At 41.9% G+C, this 27,207-nt stretch overlaps 1 protein-coding gene across 1 annotated transcript; it reads right to left on the reverse strand.

The window, feature by feature from the left end:
- Positions 1-83: 83 nt before the first annotated feature.
- eppk1 (epiplakin 1) lies at positions 84-17,983 on the reverse strand. Its single transcript, XM_047384030.1, is given in 3 exon segments — positions 84-6,736; positions 6,739-11,744; positions 12,768-17,983. Coding segments are annotated over 3 exon segments (16,512 nt in total). The 5' UTR covers positions 17,978-17,983; the 3' UTR covers positions 84-440.
- Positions 17,984-27,207: the final 9,224 nt, after the last annotated feature.

The raw sequence follows: 27,207 nt of genomic DNA on the forward strand, positions 1-27,207 counted from the left end.
ATATCCTCCAAGCACTGAATACAAGAATAAAAGTAACTTTTCCTTGGTGAAAGAAACAAATTGAACAACGACACATGGAAAAGTACAGATTGCATCCATTTATTTGGTTTCATGAAAGGAAAAAAAGGGAAAGTGTTCCCTTGTTGAAACTACATCCACAAGGTTATAAGGTAGCAACAGGCACAAAAAAAACATTGTAAGTGTAAATATATTGGGAATAAAGAGTGTGTTAAACAAATATTTTTCCCACAGTGTAAAAGCTACATCTTAATCACGTCTGTAAATTATGACTGAGACAAGCGTAGGAATTTAACCATTGCAGACTGTGTTAGCATTCCAGGGCTGGAGAAAACTAATGAAGCCTCATTAATTGTATGGACAAAAGTTTAAATTGAAATTGATGCTACATCCCAAGATCTGTTTATGATGATTGACTGAACTTACTTTTCTAGTGGTAGCAAACTGAGACCTGTGACAGGATCGGTAATGCACCTTTCAATCAGCTGCAGGTAGGTAAGGTTCTCCTTGGTGTTGGGGTCAAAGAAACCCTTGGTGTCATCATCTGGATCAGATAAAATCTGGTTCATTTCTTCATCAAAATAACCTCTTTGGTATGCCACTTGTACCGGCACTCTGTGACTGTGAACCGGATCAATGATTCCTCCTGTTGCAATTTGTGCTTCAAGGAGACGGATTCCGTGATCCTTTACAATTAGATCTTTCTTCAAGGCCTGGAACAACGAAATTGTGTTTCCAGTGTAGGGATCTTTGTATCCTGTAACTGCTCTTTCTGCTGAAAGGAGTTTTTCCTTCCACTCTTTGCCAACCACTCCTTGAGCTACAGCTTCGTCTACAGAAAGTTTCTTGTTGTTTACTGGGTCAATGACAAATCCAGTGGCAGCTTGGGCTTCCAGCAGAACCAGAGATGTGCCAGGAGTCAGTAGACCTCGGCTTTTGGCTTGATGGATGCTCAGCGTCTCCTTGGTGGACTGGATGTACACTCCTGCAATGCTGTTGGTTCCTTCAAGGTACTTACGCACCGAGTCCATTTCACTGACTTCAGCCACTGTGACCTTTCCAGCACTAATATCCTTGCAGAGTTTCTCATCAATGATTTTTGATTTAACTAGCTCTGATACAGTAACATCTTTTCTGATTCCCTTGAACATTTTGTCTTCAGTGGTCTCTGTGATAGTTGTGCTGACAGTTTTTGTTGTTGTTGACGATGTTGTGGTTTGCTGCTGAATGATGGTCAAGATAATTTCCATGAAATGTTCGATGGTGAGTGTTCCAGCTTTGAACTGTTGCACAAGGTCTCTCCTCTTTTGTTCGGTGATGAATTTGGAGTATAGCAAATCCCACAGAGAAACTGTGGTCCCTTTGTATTTCCCTCCAGCTTTGGTTGTTGTTGTAGACTTCAGAATAAGCTTTGTGGCCTCATCGACAAAGAAGTAGAACTCTCCCTTCTTCACAATGACCAATAGACTGAGACCTGTGACAGGATCGGTAATGCACCTTTCAATCAGCTGCAGGTAGGTAAGGTTCTCCTTGGTGTTGGGGTCAAAGAAACCCTTGGTGTCATCATCTGGATCAGATAAAATCTGGTTCATTTCTTCATCAAAATAACCTCTTTGGTATGCCACTTGTACCGGCACTCTGTGACTGTGAACCGGATCAATGATTCCTCCTGTTGCAATTTGTGCTTCAAGGAGACGGATTCCGTGATCCTTTACAATTAGATCTTTCTTCAAGGCCTGGAACAACGAAATTGTGTTTCCAGTGTAGGGATCTTTGTATCCTGTAACTGCTCTTTCTGCTGAAAGGAGTTTTTCCTTCCACTCTTTGCCAACCACTCCTTGAGCTACAGCTTCGTCTACAGAAAGTTTCTTGTTGTTTACTGGGTCAATGACAAACCCAGTGGCAGCTTGGGCTTCCAGCAGAACCAGAGATGTGCCAGGAGTCAGTAGACCTCGGCTTTTGGCTTGATGGATGCTCAGCGTCTCCTTGGTGGACTGGATGTACACTCCTGCAATGCTGTTGGTTCCTTCAAGGTACTTACGCACCGAGTCCATTTCACTGACTTCAGCCACTGTGACCTTTCCAGCACTAATATCCTTGCAGAGTTTCTCATCAATGATTTTTGATTTAACTAGCTCTGATACAGTAACATCTTTTCTGATTCCCTTGAACATTTTGTCTTCAGTGGTCTCTGTGATAGTTGTGCTGACAGTTTTTGTTGTTGTTGACGATGTTGTGGTTTGCTGCTGAATGATGGTCAAGATAATTTCCATGAAATGTTCGATGGTGAGTGTTCCAGCTTTGAACTGTTGCACAAGGTCTCTCCTCTTTTGTTCGGTGATGAATTTGGAGTATAGCAAATCCCACAGAGAAACTGTGGTCCCTTTGTATTTCCCTCCAGCTTTGGTTGTTGTTGTAGACTTCAGAATAAGCTTTGTGGCCTCATCGACAAAGAAGTAGAACTCTCCCTTCTTCACAATGACCAATAGACTGAGACCTGTGACAGGATCGGTAATGCACCTTTCAATCAGCTGCAGGTAGGTAAGGTTCTCCTTGGTGTTGGGGTCAAAGAAACCCTTGGTGTCATCATCTGGATCAGATAAAATCTGGTTCATTTCTTCATCAAAATAACCTCTTTGGTATGCCACTTGTACCGGCACTCTGTGACTGTGAACCGGATCAATGATTCCTCCTGTTGCAATTTGTGCTTCAAGGAGACGGATTCCGTGATCCTTTACAATTAGATCTTTCTTCAAGGCCTGGAACAACGAAATTGTGTTTCCAGTGTAGGGATCTTTGTATCCTGTAACTGCTCTTTCTGCTGAAAGGAGTTTTTCCTTCCACTCTTTGCCAACCACTCCTTGAGCTACAGCTTCGTCTACAGAAAGTTTCTTGTTGTTTACTGGGTCAATGACAAACCCAGTGGCAGCTTGGGCTTCCAGCAGAACCAGAGATGTGCCAGGAGTCAGTAGACCTCGGCTTTTGGCTTGATGGATGCTCAGCGTCTCCTTGGTGGACTGGATGTACACTCCTGCAATGCTGTTGGTTCCTTCAAGGTACTTACGCACCGAGTCCATTTCACTGACTTCAGCCACTGTGACCTTTCCAGCACTAATATCCTTGCAGAGTTTCTCATCAATGATTTTTGATTTAACTAGCTCTGATACAGTAACATCTTTTCTGATTCCCTTGAACATTTTGTCTTCAGTGGTCTCTGTGATAGTTGTGCTGACAGTTTTTGTTGTTGTTGACGATGTTGTGGTTTGCTGCTGAATGATGGTCAAGATAATTTCCATGAAATGTTCGATGGTGAGTGTTCCAGCTTTGAACTGTTGCACAAGGTCTCTCCTCTTTTGTTCGGTGATGAATTTGGAGTATAGCAAATCCCACAGAGAAACTGTGGTCCCTTTGTATTTCCCTCCAGCTTTGGTTGTTGTTGTAGACTTCAGAATAAGCTTTGTGGCCTCATCGACAAAGAAGTAGAACTCTCCCTTCTTCACAATGACCAATAGACTGAGACCTGTGACAGGATCGGTAATGCACCTTTCAATCAGCTGCAGGTAGGTAAGGTTCTCCTTGGTGTTGGGGTCAAAGAAACCCTTGGTGTCATCATCTGGATCAGATAAAATCTGGTTCATTTCTTCATCAAAATAACCTCTTTGGTATGCCACTTGTACCGGCACTCTGTGACTGTGAACCGGATCAATGATTCCTCCTGTTGCAATTTGTGCTTCAAGGAGACGGATTCCGTGATCCTTTACAATTAGATCTTTCTTCAAGGCCTGGAACAACGAAATTGTGTTTCCAGTGTAGGGATCTTTGTATCCTGTAACTGCTCTTTCTGCTGAAAGGAGTTTTTCCTTCCACTCTTTGCCAACCACTCCTTGAGCTACAGCTTCGTCTACAGAAAGTTTCTTGTTGTTTACTGGGTCAATGACAAACCCAGTGGCAGCTTGGGCTTCCAGCAGAACCAGAGATGTGCCAGGAGTCAGTAGACCTCGGCTTTTGGCTTGATGGATGCTCAGCGTCTCCTTGGTGGACTGGATGTACACTCCTGCAATGCTGTTGGTTCCTTCAAGGTACTTACGCACCGAGTCCATTTCACTGACTTCAGCCACTGTGACCTTTCCAGCACTAATATCCTTGCAGAGTTTCTCATCAATGATTTTTGATTTAACTAGCTCTGATACAGTAACATCTTTTCTGATTCCCTTGAACATTTTGTCTTCAGTGGTCTCTGTGATAGTTGTGCTGACAGTTTTTGTTGTTGTTGACGATGTTGTGGTTTGCTGCTGAATGATGGTCAAGATAATTTCCATGAAATGTTCGATGGTGAGTGTTCCAGCTTTGAACTGTTGCACAAGGTCTCTCCTCTTTTGTTCGGTGATGAATTTGGAGTATAGCAAATCCCACAGAGAAACTGTGGTCCCTTTGTATTTCCCTCCAGCTTTGGTTGTTTTTGTAGACTTCAGAATAAGCTTTGTGGCCTCATCGACAAAGAAGTAGAACTCTCCCTTCTTCACAATGACCAATAGACTGAGACCTGTGACAGGATCGGTAATGCACCTTTCAATCAGCTGCAGGTAGGTAAGGTTCTCCTTGGTGTTGGGGTCAAAGAAACCCTTGGTGTCATCATCTGGATCAGATAAAATCTGGTTCATTTCTTCATCAAAATAACCTCTTTGGTATGCCACTTGTACCGGCACTCTGTGACTGTGAACCGGATCAATGATTCCTCCTGTTGCAATTTGTGCTTCAAGGAGACGGATTCCGTGATCCTTTACAATTAGATCTTTCTTCAAGGCCTGGAACAATGAAATTGTGTTTCCAGTGTAGGGATCTTTGTATCCTGTAACTGCTCTTTCTGCTGAAAGGAGTTTTTCCTTCCACTCTTTGCCAACCACTCCTTGAGCTACAGCTTCGTCTACAGAAAGTTTCTTGTTGTTTACTGGGTCAATGACAAACCCAGTGGCAGCTTGGGCTTCCAGCAGAACCAGAGATGTGCCAGGAGTCAGTAGACCTCGGCTTTTGGCTTGATGGATGCTCAGCGTCTCCTTGGTGGACTGGATGTACACTCCTGCAATGCTGTTGGTTCCTTCAAGGTACTTACGCACCGAGTCCATTTCACTGACTTCAGCCACTGTGACCTTTCCAGCACTAATATCCTTGCAGAGTTTCTCATCAATGATTTTTGATTTAACTAGCTCTGATACAGTAACATCTTTTCTGATTCCCTTGAACATTTTGTCTTCAGTGGTCTCTGTGATAGTTGTGCTGACAGTTTTTGTTGTTGTTGACGATGTTGTGGTTTGCTGCTGAATGATGGTCAAGATAATTTCCATGAAATGTTCGATGGTGAGTGTTCCAGCTTTGAACTGTTGCACAAGGTCTCTCCTCTTTTGTTCGGTGATGAATTTGGAGTATAGCAAATCCCACAGAGAAACTGTGGTCCCTTTGTATTTCCCTCCAGCTTTGGTTGTTGTTGTAGACTTCAGAATAAGCTTTGTGGCCTCATCGACAAAGAAGTAGAACTCTCCCTTCTTCACAATGACCAATAGACTGAGACCTGTGACAGGATCGGTAATGCACCTTTCAATCAGCTGCAGGTAGGTAAGGTTCTCCTTGGTGTTGGGGTCAAAGAAACCCTTGGTGTCATCATCTGGATCAGATAAAATCTGGTTCATTTCTTCATCAAAATAACCTCTTTGGTATGCCACTTGTACCGGCACTCTGTGACTGTGAACCGGATCAATGATTCCTCCTGTTGCAATTTGTGCTTCAAGGAGACGGATTCCGTGATCCTTTACAATTAGATCTTTCTTCAAGGCCTGGAACAACGAAATTGTGTTTCCAGTGTAGGGATCTTTGTATCCTGTAACTGCTCTTTCTGCTGAAAGGAGTTTTTCCTTCCACTCTTTGCCAACCACTCCTTGAGCTACAGCTTCGTCTACAGAAAGTTTCTTGTTGTTTACTGGGTCAATGACAAACCCAGTGGCAGCTTGGGCTTCCAGCAGAACCAGAGATGTGCCAGGAGTCAGTAGACCTCGGCTTTTGGCTTGATGGATGCTCAGCGTCTCCTTGGTGGACTGGATGTACACTCCTGCAATGCTGTTGGTTCCTTCAAGGTACTTACGCACCGAGTCCATTTCACTGACTTCAGCCACTGTGACCTTTCCAGCACTAATATCCTTGCAGAGTTTCTCATCAATGATTTTTGATTTAACTAGCTCTGATACAGTAACATCTTTTCTGATTCCCTTGAACATTTTGTCTTCAGTGGTCTCTGTGATAGTTGTGCTGACAGTTTTTGTTGTTGTTGACGATGTTGTGGTTTGCTGCTGAATGATGGTCAAGATAATTTCCATGAAATGTTCGATGGTGAGTGTTCCAGCTTTGAACTGTTGCACAAGGTCTCTCCTCTTTTGTTCGGTGATGAATTTGGAGTATAGCAAATCCCACAGAGAAACTGTGGTCCCTTTGTATTTCCCTCCAGCTTTGGTTGTTTTTGTAGACTTCAGAATAAGCTTTGTGGCCTCATCGACAAAGAAGTAGAACTCTCCCTTCTTCACAATGACCAATAGACTGAGACCTGTGACAGGATCGGTAATGCACCTTTCAATCAGCTGCAGGTAGGTAAGGTTCTCCTTGGTGTTGGGGTCAAAGAAACCCTTGGTGTCATCATCTGGATCAGATAAAATCTGGTTCATTTCTTCATCAAATAACCTCTTTGGTATGCCACTTGTACCGGCACTCTGTGACTGTGAACCGGATCAATGATTCCTCCTGTTGCAATTTGTGCTTCAAGGAGACGGATTCCGTGATCCTTTACAATTAGATCTTTCTTCAAGGCCTGGAACAATGAAATTGTGTTTCCAGTGTAGGGATCTTTGTATCCTGTAACTGCTCTTTCTGCTGAAAGGAGTTTTTCCTTCCACTCTTTGCCAACCACTCCTTGAGCTACAGCTTCGTCTACAGAAAGTTTCTTGTTGTTTACTGGGTCAATGACAAACCCAGTGGCAGCTTGGGCTTCCAGCAGAACCAGAGATGTGCCAGGAGTCAGTAGACCTCGGCTTTTGGCTTGATGGATGCTCAGCGTCTCCTTGGTGGACTGGATGTACACTCCTGCAATGCTGTTGGTTCCTTCAAGGTACTTACGCACCGAGTCCATTTCACTGACTTCAGCCACTGTGACCTTTCCAGCACTAATATCCTTGCAGAGTTTCTCATCAATGATTTTTGATTTAACTAGCTCTGATACAGTAACATCTTTTCTGATTCCCTTGAACATTTTGTCTTCAGTGGTCTCTGTGATAGTTGTGCTGACAGTTTTTGTTGTTGTTGACGATGTTGTGGTTTGCTGCTGAATGATGGTCAAGATAATTTCCATGAAATGTTCGATGGTGAGTGTTCCAGCTTTGAACTGTTGCACAAGGTCTCTCCTCTTTTGTTCGGTGATGAATTTGGAGTATAGCAAATCCCACAGAGAAACTGTGGTCCCTTTGTATTTCCCTCCAGCTTTGGTTGTTGTTGTAGACTTCAGAATAAGCTTTGTGGCCTCATCGACAAAGAAGTAGAACTCTCCCTTCTTCACAATGACCAATAGACTGAGACCTGTGACAGGATCGGTAATGCACCTTTCAATCAGCTGCAGGTAGGTAAGGTTCTCCTTGGTGTTGGGGTCAAAGAAACCCTTGGTGTCATCATCTGGATCAGATAAAATCTGGTTCATTTCTTCATCAAAATAACCTCTTTGGTATGCCACTTGTACCGGCACTCTGTGACTGTGAACCGGATCAATGATTCCTCCTGTTGCAATTTGTGCTTCAAGGAGACGGATTCCGTGATCCTTTACAATTAGATCTTTCTTCAAGGCCTGGAACAACGAAATTGTGTTTCCAGTGTAGGGATCTTTGTATCCTGTAACTGCTCTTTCTGCTGAAAGGAGTTTTTCCTTCCACTCTTTGCCAACCACTCCTTGAGCTACAGCTTCGTCTACAGAAAGTTTCTTGTTGTTTACTGGGTCAATGACAAACCCAGTGGCAGCTTGGGCTTCCAGCAGAACCAGAGATGTGCCAGGAGTCAGTAGACCTCGGCTTTTGGCTTGATGGATGCTCAGCGTCTCCTTGGTGGACTGGATGTACACTCCTGCAATGCTGTTGGTTCCTTCAAGGTACTTACGCACCGAGTCCATTTCACTGACTTCAGCCACTGTGACCTTTCCAGCACTAATATCCTTGCAGAGTTTCTCATCAATGATTTTTGATTTAACTAGCTCTGATACAGTAACATCTTTTCTGATTCCCTTGAACATTTTGTCTTCAGTGGTCTCTGTGATAGTTGTGCTGACAGTTTTTGTTGTTGTTGACGATGTTGTGGTTTGCTGCTGAATGATGGTCAAGATAATTTCCATGAAATGTTCGATGGTGAGTGTTCCAGCTTTGAACTGTTGCACAAGGTCTCTCCTCTTTTGTTCGGTGATGAATTTGGAGTATAGCAAATCCCACAGAGAAACTGTGGTCCCTTTGTATTTCCCTCCAGCTTTGGTTGTTTTTGTAGACTTCAGAATAAGCTTTGTGGCCTCATCGACAAAGAAGTAGAACTCTCCCTTCTTCACAATGACCAATAGACTGAGACCTGTGACAGGATCGGTAATGCACCTTTCAATCAGCTGCAGGTAGGTAAGGTTCTCCTTGGTGTTGGGGTCAAAGAAACCCTTGGTGTCATCATCTGGATCAGATAAAATCTGGTTCATTTCTTCATCAAAATAACCTCTTTGGTATGCCACTTGTACCGGCACTCTGTGACTGTGAACCGGATCAATGATTCCTCCTGTTGCAATTTGTGCTTCAAGGAGACGGATTCCGTGATCCTTTACAATTAGATCTTTCTTCAAGGCCTGGAACAACGAAATTGTGTTTCCAGTGTAGGGATCTTTGTATCCTGTAACTGCTCTTTCTGCTGAAAGGAGTTTTTCCTTCCACTCTTTGCCAACCACTCCTTGAGCTACAGCTTCGTCTACAGAAAGTTTCTTGTTGTTTACTGGGTCAATGACAAACCCAGTGGCAGCTTGGGCTTCCAGCAGAACCAGAGATGTGCCAGGAGTCAGTAGACCTCGGCTTTTGGCTTGATGGATGCTCAGCGTCTCCTTGGTGGACTGGATGTACACTCCTGCAATGCTGTTGGTTCCTTCAAGGTACTTACGCACCGAGTCCATTTCACTGACTTCAGCCACTGTGACCTTTCCAGCACTAATATCCTTGCAGAGTTTCTCATCAATGATTTTTGATTTAACTAGCTCTGATACAGTAACATCTTTTCTGATTCCCTTGAACATTTTGTCTTCAGTGGTCTCTGTGATAGTTGTGCTGACAGTTTTTGTTGTTGTTGACGATGTTGTGGTTTGCTGCTGAATGATGGTCAAGATAATTTCCATGAAATGTTCGATGGTGAGTGTTCCAGCTTTGAACTGTTGCACAAGGTCTCTCCTCTTTTGTTCGGTGATGAATTTGGAGTATAGCAAATCCCACAGAGAAACTGTGGTCCCTTTGTATTTCCCTCCAGCTTTGGTTGTTGTTGTAGACTTCAGAATAAGCTTTGTGGCCTCATCGACAAAGAAGTAGAACTCTCCCTTCTTCACAATGACCAATAGACTGAGACCTGTGACAGGATCGGTAATGCACCTTTCAATCAGCTGCAGGTAGGTAAGGTTCTCCTTGGTGTTGGGGTCAAAGAAACCCTTGGTGTCATCATCTGGATCAGATAAAATCTGGTTCATTTCTTCATCAAAATAACCTCTTTGGTATGCCACTTGTACCGGCACTCTGTGACTGTGAACCGGATCAATGATTCCTCCTGTTGCAATTTGTGCTTCAAGGAGACGGATTCCGTGATCCTTTACAATTAGATCTTTCTTCAAGGCCTGGAACAACGAAATTGTGTTTCCAGTGTAGGGATCTTTGTATCCTGTAACTGCTCTTTCTGCTGAAAGGAGTTTTTCCTTCCACTCTTTGCCAACCACTCCTTGAGCTACAGCTTCGTCTACAGAAAGTTTCTTGTTGTTTACTGGGTCAATGACAAACCCAGTGGCAGCTTGGGCTTCCAGCAGAACCAGAGATGTGCCAGGAGTCAGTAGACCTCGGCTTTTGGCTTGATGGATGCTCAGCGTCTCCTTGGTGGACTGGATGTACACTCCTGCAATGCTGTTGGTTCCTTCAAGGTACTTACGCACCGAGTCCATTTCACTGACTTCAGCCACTGTGACCTTTCCAGCACTAATATCCTTGCAGAGTTTCTCATCAATGATTTTTGATTTAACTAGCTCTGATACAGTAACATCTTTTCTGATTCCCTTGAACATTTTGTCTTCAGTGGTCTCTGTGATAGTTGTGCTGACAGTTTTTGTTGTTGTTGACGATGTTGTGGTTTGCTGCTGAATGATGGTCAAGATAATTTCCATGAAATGTTCGATGGTGAGTGTTCCAGCTTTGAACTGTTGCACAAGGTCTCTCCTCTTTTGTTCGGTGATGAATTTGGAGTATAGCAAATCCCACAGAGAAACTGTGGTCCCTTTGTATTTCCCTCCAGCTTTGGTTGTTGTTGTAGACTTCAGAATAAGCTTTGTGGCCTCATCGACAAAGAAGTAGAACTCTCCCTTCTTCACAATGACCAATAGACTGAGACCTGTGACAGGATCGGTAATGCACCTTTCAATCAGCTGCAGGTAGGTAAGGTTCTCCTTGGTGTTGGGGTCAAAGAAACCCTTGGTGTCATCATCTGGATCAGATAAAATCTGGTTCATTTCTTCATCAAAATAACCTCTTTGGTATGCCACTTGTACCGGCACTCTGTGACTGTGAACCGGATCAATGATTCCTCCTGTTGCAATTTGTGCTTCAAGGAGACGGATTCCGTGATCCTTTACAATTAGATCTTTCTTCAAGGCCTGGAACAACGAAATTGTGTTTCCAGTGTAGGGATCTTTGTATCCTGTAACTGCTCTTTCTGCTGAAAGGAGTTTTTCCTTCCACTCTTTGCCAACCACTCCTTGAGCTACAGCTTCGTCTACAGAAAGTTTCTTGTTGTTTACTGGGTCAATGACAAATCCAGTGGCAGCTTGGGCTTCCAGCAGAACCAGAGATGTGCCAGGAGTCAGTAGACCTCGGCTTTTGGCTTGATGGATGCTCAGCGTCTCCTTGGTGGACTGGATGTACACTCCTGCAATGCTGTTGGTTCCTTCAAGGTACTTACGCACCGAGTCCATTTCACTGACTTCAGCCACTGTGACCTTTCCAGCACTAATATCCTTGCAGAGTTTCTCATCAATGATTTTTGATTTAACTAGCTCTGATACAGTAACATCTTTTCTGATTCCCTTGAACATTTTGTCTTCAGTGGTCTCTGTGATAGTTGTGCTGACAGTTTTTGTTGTTGTTGACGATGTTGTGGTTTGCTGCTGAATGATGGTCAAGATAATTTCCATGAAATGTTCGATGGTGAGTGTTCCAGCTTTGAACTGTTGCACAAGGTCTCTCCTCTTTTGTTCGGTGATGAATTTGGAGTATAGCAAATCCCACAGAGAAACTGTGGTCCCTTTGTATTTCCCTCCAGCTTTGGTTGTTGTTGTAGACTTCAGAATAAGCTTTGTGGCCTCATCGACAAAGAAGTAGAACTCTCCCTTCTTCACAATGACCAATAGACTGAGACCTGTGACAGGATCGGTAATGCACCTTTCAATCAGCTGCAGGTAGGTAAGGTTCTCCTTGGTGTTGGGGTCAAAGAAACCCTTGGTGTCATCATCTGGATCAGATAAAATCTGGTTCATTTCTTCATCAAAATAACCTCTTTGGTATGCCACTTGTACCGGCACTCTGTGACTGTGAACCGGATCAATGATTCCTCCTGTTGCAATTTGTGCTTCAAGGAGACGGATTCCGTGATCCTTTACAATTAGATCTTTCTTCAAGGCCTGGAACAACGAAATTGTGTTTCCAGTGTAGGGATCTTTGTATCCTGTAACTGCTCTTTCTGCTGAAAGGAGTTTTTCCTTCCACTCTTTGCCAACCACTCCTTGAGCTACAGCTTCGTCTACAGAAAGTTTCTTGTTGTTTACTGGGTCAATGACAAATCCAGTGGCAGCTTGGGCTTCCAGCAGAACCAGAGATGTGCCAGGAGTCAGTAGACCTCGGCTTTTGGCTTGATGGATGCTCAGCGTCTCCTTGGTGGACTGGATGTACACTCCTGCAATGCTGTTGGTTCCTTCAAGGTACTTACGCACCGAGTCCATTTCACTGACTTCAGCCACTGTGACCTTTCCAGCACTAATATCCTTGCAGAGTTTCTCATCAATGATTTTTGATTTAACTAGCTCTGATACAGTAACATCTTTTCTGATTCCCTTGAACATTTTGTCTTCAGTGGTCTCTGTGATAGTTGTGCTGACAGTTTTTGTTGTTGTTGACAATGTTGTGGTTTGCTGCTGAATGATGGTCAAGATAATTTCCATGAAGTGTTCAATGGTGAGTGTTCCAGCTTTGAACTGTTGCACAAGGTCTCTCCTCTTTTCTTCAGTGATGAATTTGGAGTATAGCAAATCCCACAGAGAAACTGTGGTCCCTTTGTATTTCCCTCCAGCTTTGGTTGTTGTTGTAGACTTCAGAATAAGCTTTGTGGCCTCATCGACAAAGAAGTAGAACTCTCCTTTTTTTACAATGGACAAGAGGTTGAGCTCTGTAAGTGGGTCTTTGTTACACCTTTCAATCAGCTGCAGGTAGGTAAGGTTCTCCTTGGTGTTGGGGTCAAAGAAACCCTTGGTGTCATCATCTGGATCAGATAAAATCTGGTTCATTTCTTCATCAAAATAACCTCTTTGGTATGCCACTTGTACCGGCACTCTGTGACTGTGAACCGGATCAATGATTCCTCCTGTTGCAATTTGTGCTTCAAGGAGACGGATTCCGTGATCCTTTACAATTAGATCTTTCTTCAAGGCCTGGAACAACGAAATTGTGTTTCCAGTGTAGGGATCTTTGTATCCTGTAACTGCTCTTTCTGCTGAAAGGAGTTTTTCCTTCCACTCTTTGCCAACCACTCCTTGAGCTACAGCTTCGTCTACAGAAAGTTTCTTGTTGTTTACTGGGTCAATGACAAACCCAGTGGCAGCTTGGGCTTCCAACAGAACCAGAGAGGTACCAGGAGTCAGCAGACCTCGGCTTTTAGCTTCGTAAATGCTCATAACCATCTTTGTAGATTCAACTCTGACACCCGCTATACAGTTTGTAGCTCCTAGATACTTCTGAATGGACTCCATTTTTGTCACATTTTCCTCGCTTACTGTGCCCTGTATAATTTGGCCAAAAAGCTCTTTCGAGATAATCTTTGATTCAAACAGCTCACTTGCCGAGACCTGCTTTCTTAGCCCTTTGAACTTTCTTTCTTTAGATGACAGTTCTGTGATGATAACTGTGAGGATTTCAGTGATTTCGTCCAATTTCAAAGCTCCTGTTTTGTGCTGTTTTATTAGCTGGTCCCTTTTTTCTTTTGAGATGTATTCAGAAAGCAACAACTCCCACGCTGTTACTTGTTTGTTCTTAAATTTTCCCACATCCAGGGAAATTATTTTGTTTTTGAAGGCTAGCTCCACCTGCTCATCGGTGTGAAACACCTTGGACTCTTCTTTATGCAGAGACAGGAGAAGTAGCCCAGTTTTGGAATCTCTTTCACATCGATTCATCAGCTGAAGGTAGGATACATTTTCATTGGTATTTGGGTCGTAGAAACCCTTTGTATCATCTGTTGGGTTTAGCAGAATTTTGTGAGTTTCTTCATCAATGTATCCTTTTTTGATAGCAACATGAGGAGGTAGCCTGTGGCTTTGATTTGGGTCAATAATTCCTCCAGTTGCTATCTGTGCATCAAGAAGACAGAGGCCTTCACTTCTTTCAATCAGTCTTTCTTTCATGGCTTCAAATAGGGATATAGTTACATCTGTGTAAGGATCTTTAAAGCCAGTGACGGCACGCTCAGCTGAAAGTAGTTGCTCATGGACATCTGGTCCAATAACCTTTTCTTTAGCAGCATCATCAACTGAACAGAACTTATGGTTTACAGGATCAATCAGCCATCCTGTTGCAGATTGTGCTTTAAGCAGTACAAGGGCAATGCCAGGAGTCAAAAGGTCCTTCTGTTTTGCTTCATAAATGCTCATTACATTCTGGGTTGGATACATTTTGATTCCAGCGATGCCTTCAGTTCCCCTAAGGTACGTTTTTACAGATTCTTTTTGGCTTACTTCATCAAAGTTGAGCTTTCCCACCTGAACCTGTGTGAACGTGGCTGTGTCAATAATATCAGAATCTAGTAGTTGTTGTGCAGAGACTTCCTTTCTTATTCCCATTGTCACTTTAGGGGTTTCACTCTCCAGTTTCTCAATTCTGGAAAGTACTAACGTGATTATTATTTGGATGCTGATCTGCCTTAATTTCACTTTTTCAATGAATTCCAGTTGCTGATCTTCAGTAAAGTAACAAGAGTGAATCAAGTCCCAGAGAGAAACCGATTTTCCTGAAAACCGTCCAACACTTACGCTTACAAATGTTGTTTCAAGCTCTTGCCTTATTTCTGCTTCACTGTATGTTTTGTCTGTTTTTGTTGTTGTCTTTGGTGTGTCATTGAGTGGCAGGAGAAGGAGTCCAGTTTCTTTATCTTTCACACATCTGCTCAACATTTCCATGTATGTCAGGTTTTCTTGAGTCTTTGGGTCAAAAAAGCCCTTTGTGTCATCAGTGGGGTCAGTTAAGATTTGATTGAGTTCTGCATCAAAGTAACCTTTCCTGTATGCAACCTCTAGAGGTAAATGAAGGCACTTTAATGGGTCAATGATGCCACCAGTGGCAATTTGGGCCTCAAGTAAACGAATACCATGCTGCTTGACAATAAGATCATTTTTCAAGGCTTGGAATAGTGAGATCTTTTGACCTGTGTATGGGTCTTTGTAACCGGTGACAGCCCTCTCTGCAGACAAAAGCTTTTCGTACATTTGTGGACCAATTACTTTTTCTCTTAGTGCTTCTTCCACTGTAAGTTTTTGGTTTTTTAGAGGATCAACAATGAATCCTGTAGCAGCCTGTGCTTCAAGGAGACAAAGGGCAGTGCCTGGAGTGAGGATGCCTGTTTTCTGTGCCTCATAGATGCTTAGTTTCTGATTGGAGGGTTGCAGTATCAGTCCAGCAACACAGCTTGTCCCTTCCAGGTAGGCTCTTACACCTTCCATCTTCATTACATCAGTACTTGACACCTTTCCAGCAATTAAATTGTTGTATGTTTTATCATCCACAATTTTAAGATCCAAAAGATCCACAACAGAGACCTCTCCTCTGAGACCTTTAAAGTTTAGCTCTGGTTGCTGCTTTATCTCCTTACTCTCAATGATCTCTAAAATGATCACTGTCAGTTGCTCTATGGTGATTTTCCTATATCTGAAATTTTTGAAATACTCCTGTCGTCTGTCCTCAGAAAGATATTCTGAATTAATTGCTTCCCACAGAGTTGTGCTGCCCTTGAATCTGCCGTACTTGACATTAATTGTTGTCCTTTGGAAAAGTTCCCTCATGTTGTCATCAATATTGATTTGGCTGCCCTTGCTTTTCAGAGGTAAGAGGCGCAGGCCTGTACTGGGATCTTTGACACACCTGGCCATCAGCTGCAGGTATGTCAGGTTCTCATGGGTATTGGGGTCAAAGAAACCCTTGGTGTCATCACTTTGATCACTCAGAATCTGATTCATCTCCTCATTGAAGTATCCCCTCTTGTAGGCTACATGCACAGGGATGCGGTGGCTGTTCACTGGGTCAATGATACCACCGGTGGCAATCTGTGCCTCCAGAAGCCGAATTCCATGGTCTTTTAGGATCAGGTCCTTTTGCATTGCTTGGAACAAAGAGATTATTTTTCCATCATGTGGATCTTTATACCCAGTGACTGCCCTCTCTGCTGAGCGCAGCTTCTGACAGACATCAGGTCCCACAATTTTAGCTTTGACAGCATCATCCACTGAAAACTTCCTGTTTCCAATAGGGTCAATAATGAACCCAGTTGCTGCTTGTGCCTCCAGTAGAATCAGAGCAGTTCCCGGCATCAGCTTTGCTTTTTGTCTTGCTTGGTAGATAGTCATGATTTGGGAATCTGGAAGCAAAATACCTGCAATGCTGTCTTTTCCCTGTAAATAAACATTTACATTTTCATCCTCTATTATCTCCTTTACTGACTTTTTTCCCTTTTCCAGATCCTCCAGCATGTCCTCACTGATGATATCTGCTTCAACAAGCTGCTTGGCTGTGACAGTTTCCCTAATGCCCTCAAAGACCATTTTTGTTGTTTTTACAGATGTTTCTATGGTTTCCAGAACCATCTTAATGATTGTATCGATATTTAACTTACCTTCCCTGTATTTCTGAAACATATCTTCCCTCTGGTGTTCATTGAAGTATTCTGACATCAGTAGTTCCCACAAAGACACTGTCATTCCCATGTACTTCCCAAATTTTACTTTGACCTTCTCGGCTTTGAAGACTGTTTTTGTTTTGTAGTCAATGAAGATAGAATTCAATTTGCCTGATTTATCATGTACAGGAAGAAGGCACAATTCTGTTCGAGGATCGGTGACACACCTTTCAATCAGCTGAAGGTACGTTAGATTCTCTTCTGTGTTTGGGTCAAAAAAGCCTTTTGTATCATCTCCTTCATCTTCCAGTATCTTTTTCATTTCTGCATCAAAATAGCCTCTCTTGAAGGCCACTTGTGTGGGAAGCCTGTGGCTGTTGATCGGATCAATTATTCCACCTGTGGCAATTTGTGCCTCCAGTAGGCGGATCCCATGTTCCTTGACGATAAGGTCTTTCGACATTGCTTGAAATAGGGATATAGTCCCTCCTGAATATGGATCTTTGTATCCGGTCACTGCTCGCTCAGCAGAAAGCAGCTTTAAATGAAATTCTGGGCCAACAAGTTTGTGCTTAATAGCTTCATCCACTGTGTACTTTTTGTTTTCTACAGGATCAATTATAAACCCAGTTGCTGCTTGTGCTTCCAGGAGAATGAGAGCCGTACCCGGCATCAGTATCCCTTGCTTCATGGCTTGATAAATGCTCATTCTCTGATTGGTTGAGAGATCAGCAATGCCTGCTATACTGCCTTTGCCTTCCAGGTATTCTTTCACTGTTTCCATCAACATCACATCCTGCGTTGTGGTCTTTCCCTTTTGCAAGTCTTCATAGGTTTCTTTGTCAATAATCTTTGACTGAAATAGTTCACTGGAGGAAATGCCTTTGCGCAGACCTTTGAAAGCAATGCAGACAGGAAGAAGCAACAGGCCAGTGTCTGGCTCCACAGTGCATGTTTCCAGAAGGTTTTGGTAGTTAAGATTTTCTTGTGTGCTTGGGTTGTAAAACACTTTCAGCTCTGACATCTGGTCACTGAGCAAAGTCTTTTCATAAAGGCCCTTTTGGATCGCAGTATCAATTGAGATGCTTGTCTTCTCCACAGGGTCAAAGATACCCTTGGTGGCTATCTGTGCTTCCAGTAGCCTCAAACCATAATCTCTGGGGACTACATCTTTTTGCATAGCCTGGTAAACAGATATAATTTGACTGGTGTAGGGGTCTACATACCCACTAATAGCTTTTTCTGCAGTAAGGAGTTTCTCCCTCATTTCTGGACCAACTACTCCCTCTTTAACAGCATCTGCAACAGGCATTATACGGTTGCCTATCGGATCTATGATGCCCACCGTGGCAGCTTGTGCTTCAAGCAGAGCTAATGCCATTCCCGGTTTTAGCAAACGTTTTTTCATGGCCTGATAAATGGTGATCTTCTCCCCTGACTTCTCCAGGACTATACCTGCCAAAGGTGTATGGACTTTCCAACCATTTTGTCTTATGGTAGTGGTCTGACTGATGGACTCCATCTTTACCTAAAAAGCAGTGGTGAAACACAAACAGTCATTCATATGGGCAATACTTTAGCTAACATTTATTTTAGGAATGCACTCACTGGCCCAGAAGAAATGGTCTGAATTGAACAAAATTTGGTCCACATGCAAAACAGCGATGGAGATATGAACAATTTAATGTGTAAGGACCTGGCATGTCTAGAACAGGCAAGATTATAAGTTCAAAGTTGAGTACACGTGTTATCAGGCAGGTAACAAAACCTCCAGCAGTCAGAATACTACATGAAGGTGAGCAGACACCGGATATCTAATAGACGCATTAGACAGCTTTACCAGCAGCAGATGGAGTTTGATAGAGCTCACAACTTGGGTTTACATGAGATCCTGTATTCCAATTGTTTAATTGCTCTGCATATGAAGCACACAAGTGCAGAAGATATTTCCTCAGTTTTTCTTTGTTTGGATAGTGATGTTGCTCAGGGATCAGTTCTGGACCCGACTTAAATGCTAAACATTGAGTTCTAATTTAATTTTTATGCAGATGATACTTTCAAGTATTCAGTTGAATCCACACCTTATCATGCATTAAATCATGGACCACCTTACATCCAAATTGGACCATTCTTTCTGGGTTTGTTCTCCTGGTGCATATCAAACCTTTTAGTTTTGTTATGGGTCTGAGGGTAAAAGTAGATCCTTGGATGATCCAGTTGGTTCAAAGTCCAAAAAGATGGATGCAGGATTTGATGGTTGAACTTCCTCGAATCCTGACAAAGAAAGAGATTTTAAAAGATATTTTTCTCACATGTTTACCAATGAAATGGTTATAGTTTTATGAAGTTATTTTTTTTTATGTATTCCCTTAGTATTTTAAAGGCCTCTGTTTTTGTGTATACATCATCACTTATTCTTATATGTTGCTATATTTAAACAGGTCAGAGCACGCACTGGAGATTTAACAAACTCTTCGCTTATCCTCTATTTATTTTGACAAGACATTATGTGTGAAAACTGGAAGAGCCGGATGCTTATGTGGTAACAGAAATACTTGAAACACAAACAGTTGAAGCTGTGGTATAAAAACCTTTTACAAGACTTTCACTGTGTTGAAATCTAAAGTAGATAATGTCAGCTTGCAAATACACAATGAACATGCTAAAGAAGGAGCTCACACCCATTACAGAAACTAAAATCCTGAATGGCTGGTTAATGTCTCCGGTTATGGACACTCCTTTTTACGAATGTCATCTAATACCTATCAGTTTGAACAACTTTGCATATAATCAATCAAAAGAAATGAAATAACACTGGAGAAACAGGACCGCATTCCAACCAAAATGACATTTTGACACATGGATGTTTTTAAAGGAACTAAAAACTCGACTACGCTACTTTAGATATTTCTTTAAACTGATATTTTCCTCTTCATTTGAATGACAATACAGAAGTTTCAGGAAAAGCTGAAATGAATGTGCTTGGCTCAGTAGCACCTATTGTAAAATTAAAGGACAAATGTCTTATTTTAGGACAATGAAACATATAAATATAAAGGTATGAATAATAAATAAATCATAATCATCTGTTCCAATGTTTTTCACTGCAGAAAAGGATTTAAAAACACTGGAGGAGGCCCTTGCGGCAAGTAAGTGTAAGTGAGTACTATTTATGGATAATAGGGGTGTCATCTAGATCCTACAATGTAATGGATTATTATTGTACATAGGACATGGTATGTTACCTTTTAATGGAAATATGCCAAATATATGTGTGGCCACTTATTGGAAAAAGGGAGGAGTGAGCACTGTTGCTGCATCGATAATCCATGCAGGAGAAGTGAAAGTAAAGAGGTGCAGTGGACTGGTTTCCCCTCAACCATTAAAAACAGTCTCTGTGTTGGAAATACTTTCTACCCCAGAATTATTAAACTATTGAGATCTTGGATTTAAGAGAACACAACACAAAGCTGAGCAAGAGGAACACTACACCATTCATGCCACTTCTATAAAATATATATATAGTAAAGTCAACAGCCAGACCACCAAAGTGACCTTGTTTGTGAGCCTAATGTTTCAGGTAAGAAAATGCTGTCGTTCATAGATCAGTGCAGTGGTTGTACTTGTTCTTTCCACATCCTGTATGTTTACCCACTATAATTAGCTTCATCTTTGGCACTTTCTTTACCCCATGTCTGAGCCAAATAAAGCAGAGAATTTGACTTCAGCTACTGTCTGGTTGTGTATCAGTAGTTTGACTTTCCTTCCATCCAACACCTGTGTAACATTAGCTACACAGGTGTTGGGTGTGACATTTTAGGGCTACAAACATGCTGGGAGGAAAGAAACTGCATTCTGAGTGGCGTGACCAGGGGTGAACGTGAGCCGGTACGGTCCGGTACTGCGTACCACTAAAAGATTCTGCGCCGGTATGCAGTACCGGGAAGAGGGAAGAACAGCTGTCTGCTATGAAGCCATCATCCAGAACCAGTTACGGCTGCAAAAATCCATGAGCGCACAAAGAAGATCACAATAACAATGCTGATCAGAAACTGATTAGGAGATACAACATCTAGTTGAATGCAGCCAGAATTTAATGATTTAGAATAACGTGTTCATCACGTGATAATTTCCCTTCATGGTGAATTACAGGCAGACTGGACTAACCACAGAGAGCTTTTAAATTCTGATATCCAGTGGTTGTCATTACTGGATAAATTAGAAAATTAATCTTCGTTAACTCAAATTCAGGCTAGATCCTTTGCTAATACTACTTTCTTTAGTGTGGAGCTTAATGCACTGATGCCCAGATTTGGAGCAAATGTGGCACCGGTACATTTTGGTAGCTTTTTGGCTACGTTCTCAGCTGCATGGTGCAAATTTGTTTCTGTCATGTTTTTGCCATATTTCTCAATTTTGGTCATGGCAGTGTGTTCTGTTGGTATTAAATTAGGCAGATCTAGAAATACTTAGAACATGATCTGGAGATAAAGGAGCTCTTCAGGCGATCTTCTAGCTACACCTTTACACTTCTGAGTTGTTTTATATGAACAAGAACATTATCCAATCCTTAAAATAATATAAAGAATGAGAGAAAGGCTGAAGGTTTCCATTAAACTAACTGCAGATGATTATCGTGTTAAAAATCATCTGCAAACATCTGACTGCAGATCCCAGAGGAAACATCTCTCTTCTGGTTTTCACTGTGAGTTAAAGAAACAAATTGCCAATAAAGACTGAGTTAATTAAAATGGCATAAACTAATTTTATTTAATTCAGCTTGGTTTAAACCACCACCAACACTGCACACACCAGCAGAGCTTCTAGAAACCAACCAATAGTTACTAAACCAAAAAGGCCTGCAGCTCCGCTTACCTCCACCCCGCTGGTTAGATAAGCAGCCGGGTGCTTTATTGTGATCAGAACCTCTGAATGCAGGGAGCAGCTGTGCTTCTCATTAAGATGGGCTGATGGCAGCAAACTAGGAAACAACCTGAACAGGATTACCAACAGAAAAAAAACATGTTAACTAAATAGCTTTTACACTGATCAAGTTTTCATCAGACTCCAAAATGCACTGAGAACCAAGATTCAACACTTTATCGCTGTGATCTGCTGACTAGAATGCAAATTTATCTTGATAGGATCCAGGATTTCCAGGACTTCCAGGATTTGTTTGGGTTCAATTCCACCTGCCATGTCCAGGAAAGAAAGAGAGACTGGACAAAAATTGACTGCATGAAAGAGTTCCAATGCCAGAACCACTGCTGACCTATAAGAACATCAAGGCCCATCTCACATTTACCAAAAACATCTTGATGATCCCAAAGACTTTTTCACTTCGGTGGAAGTGGAACTTTAAGGAAGGTGTGGGTCCCATTTCATCTGGTGTTAAACTAACGCAGCATTTCAGAAACTGAACAGTCAAACATGGTGGTGGTCGTATGATGATCTGGGACTGCTATGCTGCTTTGGGATCTGGACGACCTCGTTTAATTGATGAAACCATGAAATCTGTTTTTTACCAGACGATTATGAAGGATCAGTTTGTGATCGTAAGGATAAGCTCACTTGGGTTCTGCAGCAGGACAGTTAATCAAAGCACACCAGCAACTCGACCTCCAAATGGCTCAGAAGCAACAAAATGGAGATTTAGGAGTGGCCTAGTCAAAAGGACTTAAATCTGACTGAGTTGTTGTAGCATGAGCTTTAACAGGGTGAAAAAACAGAAAAGTCAGAGTATCTTTTGTCTCCCTTGGGAGTAATTTGTTTGGACAGATATCTTTACTGCAACAGCACAGATTGCCCTTAACTTGACATACTTGACAATAAAAAAGCACTAATTGATTCAAAAACACTAATCACTAAAAACACTTCATTACAAACAGTTGGTTAAAAAGATCATTTCAAAAACAGTAACAGCAATAAAAACAAGGCCAAATTTATCATCCTCCTGTTTAAAATAGAACTAACCAACCCACAGAACCGAACCGGTTTCCTGGCTGGCTATTCATCTCGCATTAAGCACACATTATTGAGCTTAACTGATGATGGGATGAATGAATGTTTGTTCCAGTTGTGTTTCCAGAGAAAAACTTTGCTGCTTGTCTGAGGGGCTTCTGTTCTTGGGGAGCGAGAGGAGCCACCCTGCTGTGTTGATCAACCTAAATATCTGAGTCCTTGATTTGACTGTTGGATCTGGGCAAAACCTTCCAATTTGAATCAAATAATTTCTGCAAAGCAGAGTGAGTCAGTATTTCTCTACAGTGACATTATAAACTTACCACTTATCAGCTGTTTGCTGCCAAGTGTGGAATAACCACATATTAGGTTTAGGGGGTGATTACTTTTTCACATAGTACCAGATTGGTTTGGAAAAATCTGTTCCCTTAAAAAATTAAATCATCCTTTAAAAACTGCTTTTTGTATTTATTTAGATTAACTTTACCTGAAATTTTAATTAATTTGATGATCTGAAAAGCAAAATCAAGAAATCCGAAAGGTGGGAATATTTTGCAGCACTGTTTGTGTCTTGTTTATCTATATTTGTTCTGTTATTGGTGTCATGTTGCTTCACCACACCCAATGCTTAGGGCATTGTTACCACCTGAAGGTGCTTGATGTGTAAATACAGGACTGGTTTTCAATGCTGTAAGGCAAGAAGGAGCCAAAGTTGTCATTTAATTGATGCATTTGCATTAAGTGAGTGAATGGCTTTGTGTTGCATAAAATCATTTACCTTTAATGTGAACAGGAAGGAAATAAATGTAATTAAGGTGTTACATTTTTTTTTTACCAGAAATTGAAATCTATAATAGAAAATCTGTATCCGAATACTGATTTTATTCTATAAATTTGATCTTCATGTTAGACTGTTACACAATGTGACAAAAAATATATAAAGGTCAAATTTATTCTATAAATTTATTCTATTAATTTGACCTTTATATATTTTTTGCCACATTGTGTAACAGTCCAACATGAGAACTGAATGAATCCATATTAAACCCAGACACTTTTCTGCATATGGGACGGGCTGTAATGCGATTTAATAATATAGCTGCACCAAGCAGAGAAAAACCTGAAACAAAAGGAGCAGAAAACAATTCAGCCGTTTTATTACTTTAGGCTGTGCAATGTTCTGTTGCTCATTGTTTCTTCTTTCTGTAACAAATGACCAGAAACATGCTTTAAAAGAATCTTAGTGTCTGAGATAAAGTCACCGGCTGTCATCCAAAGGTTAGTGGGCCGAAGGTGTGTCCACAGGATCACAGGTGAGGTCCCTCAGTTATGACATCATAAACTCAGACTGACAGTCAGTGTCTGTCCAACAACAGCAACTCTTCAGCCTGCAGCTGCTGTTTGACTTTATCTGTAAATGTTTGAATGTTTTTATCAGTAATAACTTTGCATTTATTGCACTGTGCAAGTTTGCTTGTCAGAATTTAAAGCAAATAGTTTCCCTTACCAAAGTGAACTGAACTGTTTGCTTTTAACAGCAATCAGCTGAACCCACATTCCTCAGCCTAGTGACATCATTGCATACCTTCCAAGCCTATCCTCACTGCTTCTTTAGGATAGATACATTCAAGAGGGAAAGTATCAGCCAAGCGCTGCAGATCAAATGCACTGATTACCTGATCGTCATCACAATGTCAAAACAGAAAGACATCAGCAATATTTATCAGTAAGGGTCATGCGGTCATCTCCAGACTATCTGAGATCCATCGTTCTAAAGAGAGAAGTATGATTCCTCAGTGGAAAACATCTGAGACAGCTGCCAGTCTTCCCAGGAGTGGACGTCCCAGCAGATTCAGCCCAAAGTCAGGGCATGAAGCTCAGAGAAATGACCAAAAACCTAAGAGCTCTATCTCAGGCTCTAGAGGCCTCAGTTAGCAGGTTAAAGGTTAAAGGTCATGGCAGGACAATTAAAAAAAAACACTGAGCCAGTATGGCTGCTTGGAGGTGGTGGAGGGCTGATGATATGGGCTTGCTTTGAAGCCACTGCACCTGAGCTCCTTGCAGTCATTGTATGAACCTGGATCTCCTCCAAGGACCAAAGTATTCTGGAGATAAAATGTGTCCTTTTGTCCGACAGCTGAAACATGGCCCAAACTGGGTCATCAGCAGAACAACAATCTGAGCTGAGCAGCGTTGGAACGAAGAGCCGACCATAAATTCTCCATAATGATGAATGAATCATTAAATGAATAATTTGCTGCTTAAAGAACCAGAAAACAAGATACATCACACATACAGTCTATGTTCAAAGTCAACCAAATATTGATTTCCACATTAATGTAACGTTGCAGCTTCTGATTCTAAAAGAATAAGGATGATCAGTACAACTTGATCTTTTTTGACATATTCAGATAACATCACCAATCAGCAGTTTAATCTAACGACGCAGTCCTGTGATGCTTGAGTGTTTTATGAGCTTCCTGAACCATGCAGCTTTTCTCATACAAAATGTAATCACCCTGGCATGTGCAACGAGCTCCAGCTACCTTTCAGAAGGACTTTCTAACTGCAGCTTCGCCTCTGGGTGCCAACCAGCTCGTTTTCATCCTCACTTCACAAGTAGAAGACATGTCAGCTGCATCACAAGTTTCAGTTTATCATTTCAAATCCTGGAACCACCTGAGTAGCAGAAACTGGAGTAAATGAGATCATTGAGTGTTGGTATGCAACAGTTTTTGTTATTCTAGGATATTTAGGATTGCATCAGGGGTTCAGACTTGTTCAGCACCTCCGCAGTGACACATACTTTGTGTAAAGCCTTAAACTAACAGTGTGGTCAAAGGTAATCATGGAGGAATGTTTGCTTTATGTTTTTTTTATCTCAGGGTGTGGGCTGCCAGTTAGTTTCTTCACTTTTGGCTTTACTACAACTTTCCCAGCCCCACTTTTTCCCACTCAGAGGAAAAAAGCTGTGGGATGAGTAAGAACAGCAATTTCACTGAATAATAAAGCTATTATCTTAAAAGACAAATAAGCATTAAATCTAGCTTTCCATGAATCCTGCAGAGATCGCCTCTTACCAGAATGTCCCAAGCTGAAGTCTCTGCAGGTTGATGTCCTCTCTCAGCTGAAATGACAGACTTTCTCCTGGTGAAGTTTGTCTGAACATCTGAGAGGAGTTTCCCAGCTTGCTGCTCATTTATTCCCCAGGTCCCTCCTCCTTCTGCAAGGATCGGCCTCTTCTTTGTCAGCTCAGTGGAAAACAAGGAGTAACGGCTTCAGATCCACTCAGGATGTCAAGAATTCTTGCAGACTTCCTCAGAACGTGTCCATTGTGATCTGAAACAATAACTGCAAACAAGGTAGAGCTGTGCAGGAGGCGAAAATTTAACACCATGAACCGAGAGACTGTTAAGCTTTTTGTTTCTCACAGATAATGGTCTTCAGCTTTCATTCTGACTATCAGTTAATGATTGGTCTGATCACAATGACAGAGGGCTTATCTTACTTATTAAAGCAGTCAGGTTGGGACAAGCAGAGCTGCCGGACTCTGGGTTTGTGCAAATGTTGCTCAGGTTTGGCAGGTTATCAGAGGTGAGAGGGGGCCTCGTTAAAACCAAGTAACATGCGTCAAAAGCTTCAGAGAGAACATCTGTTTCTGCAGAAACAACATGGAGCTACATGAGTCCTGATCCAAACATTGAGTTCAGTCTGGAAGCAGCTGGAGAAATGTGAGATAAACAGGAATCACTGTGACCCTGAAGGCTCAGACCATCATCACTACCATAGTGCTAATAAACAGCCTCCCAATCACAGGCTTCTCTGCATGCAGGTCAACTTCTGCACGGACTTGGTTACATGCGGACCTACAGTAAGGTGTGAAAACTGGATTCCCTGCAAAATGTGACCTCACTCAGGTCTTGTTTAAGGGATTTAACTAGTTTCAATAATTTGCAGACATGTCTGCAGCTAAAAGCAGATATTTATATCCCCTGTATAAAAACACACTTCACCTTTTCCTCCTTCCAGTCTAACAGGAAATCATGCTAAACGCTTCCTGTTTATTTAATTTAGGACAAACTAAATTATTTCTATTTGCCAAATGACAGAATGGGAGAGGGCAATTTTTTGAGAACTGTTTGAACTTTCTTCAAATCTTGCAAGCTTCTGAAGTGTTAATTTGCAATTTGTTAATTTGAGTTAATAGAAAGAACACCTGTGCTGTAGATGTATTTTAAGTCAAGAGACTGCTTCCTGGAGTGACTTCATGGAAAACCCAAAGAAATCAGCCAAGATATCCGGAATGGTACTGCGGACCTCCACATATCTGGTTCAACCTTGGGTCCAATCTCCAGATGCCTGTAGGTTCCACATCATGGGAACATTCAGCTGTTACACTGTTTAGGAAGGAGACAGGTTCTGGTGTGAAAACAGAACAAAAGCTGAAGAGCTTGTGAAGATGCTGCTGAAGCTGGTAAGATAAACAGTGAAACAGGTCCTGTACCAACATGGGCTGAAAGGCCACTCAGAGAGGAAGAAGCCATTACCCCAAAAAGATTACAGTTTAATAAATGCACTCAGGGACAAAGAGCTTCTACTACTCATTCAATGTTGTGAGTTTGCATCGGCATGCTGATAGGACCATGCCAAAGTTGTTGTTAGCATGCCAACTTTAACATTAGCTGTAGATGTTACCTGAAAATAATCATTTCAGGCTGCTTTATGGTTTGTGTCAACGATCTTAAACTCCAGTCCAGGAAGCTTTTAGACCATGGTGTCCCTGGTCAGGTC

This window comes from Girardinichthys multiradiatus, chromosome 13 (assembly GCF_021462225.1).
Source record: "Girardinichthys multiradiatus isolate DD_20200921_A chromosome 13, DD_fGirMul_XY1, whole genome shotgun sequence".
NCBI lineage: Eukaryota > Metazoa > Chordata > Actinopteri > Cyprinodontiformes > Goodeidae > Girardinichthys > Girardinichthys multiradiatus.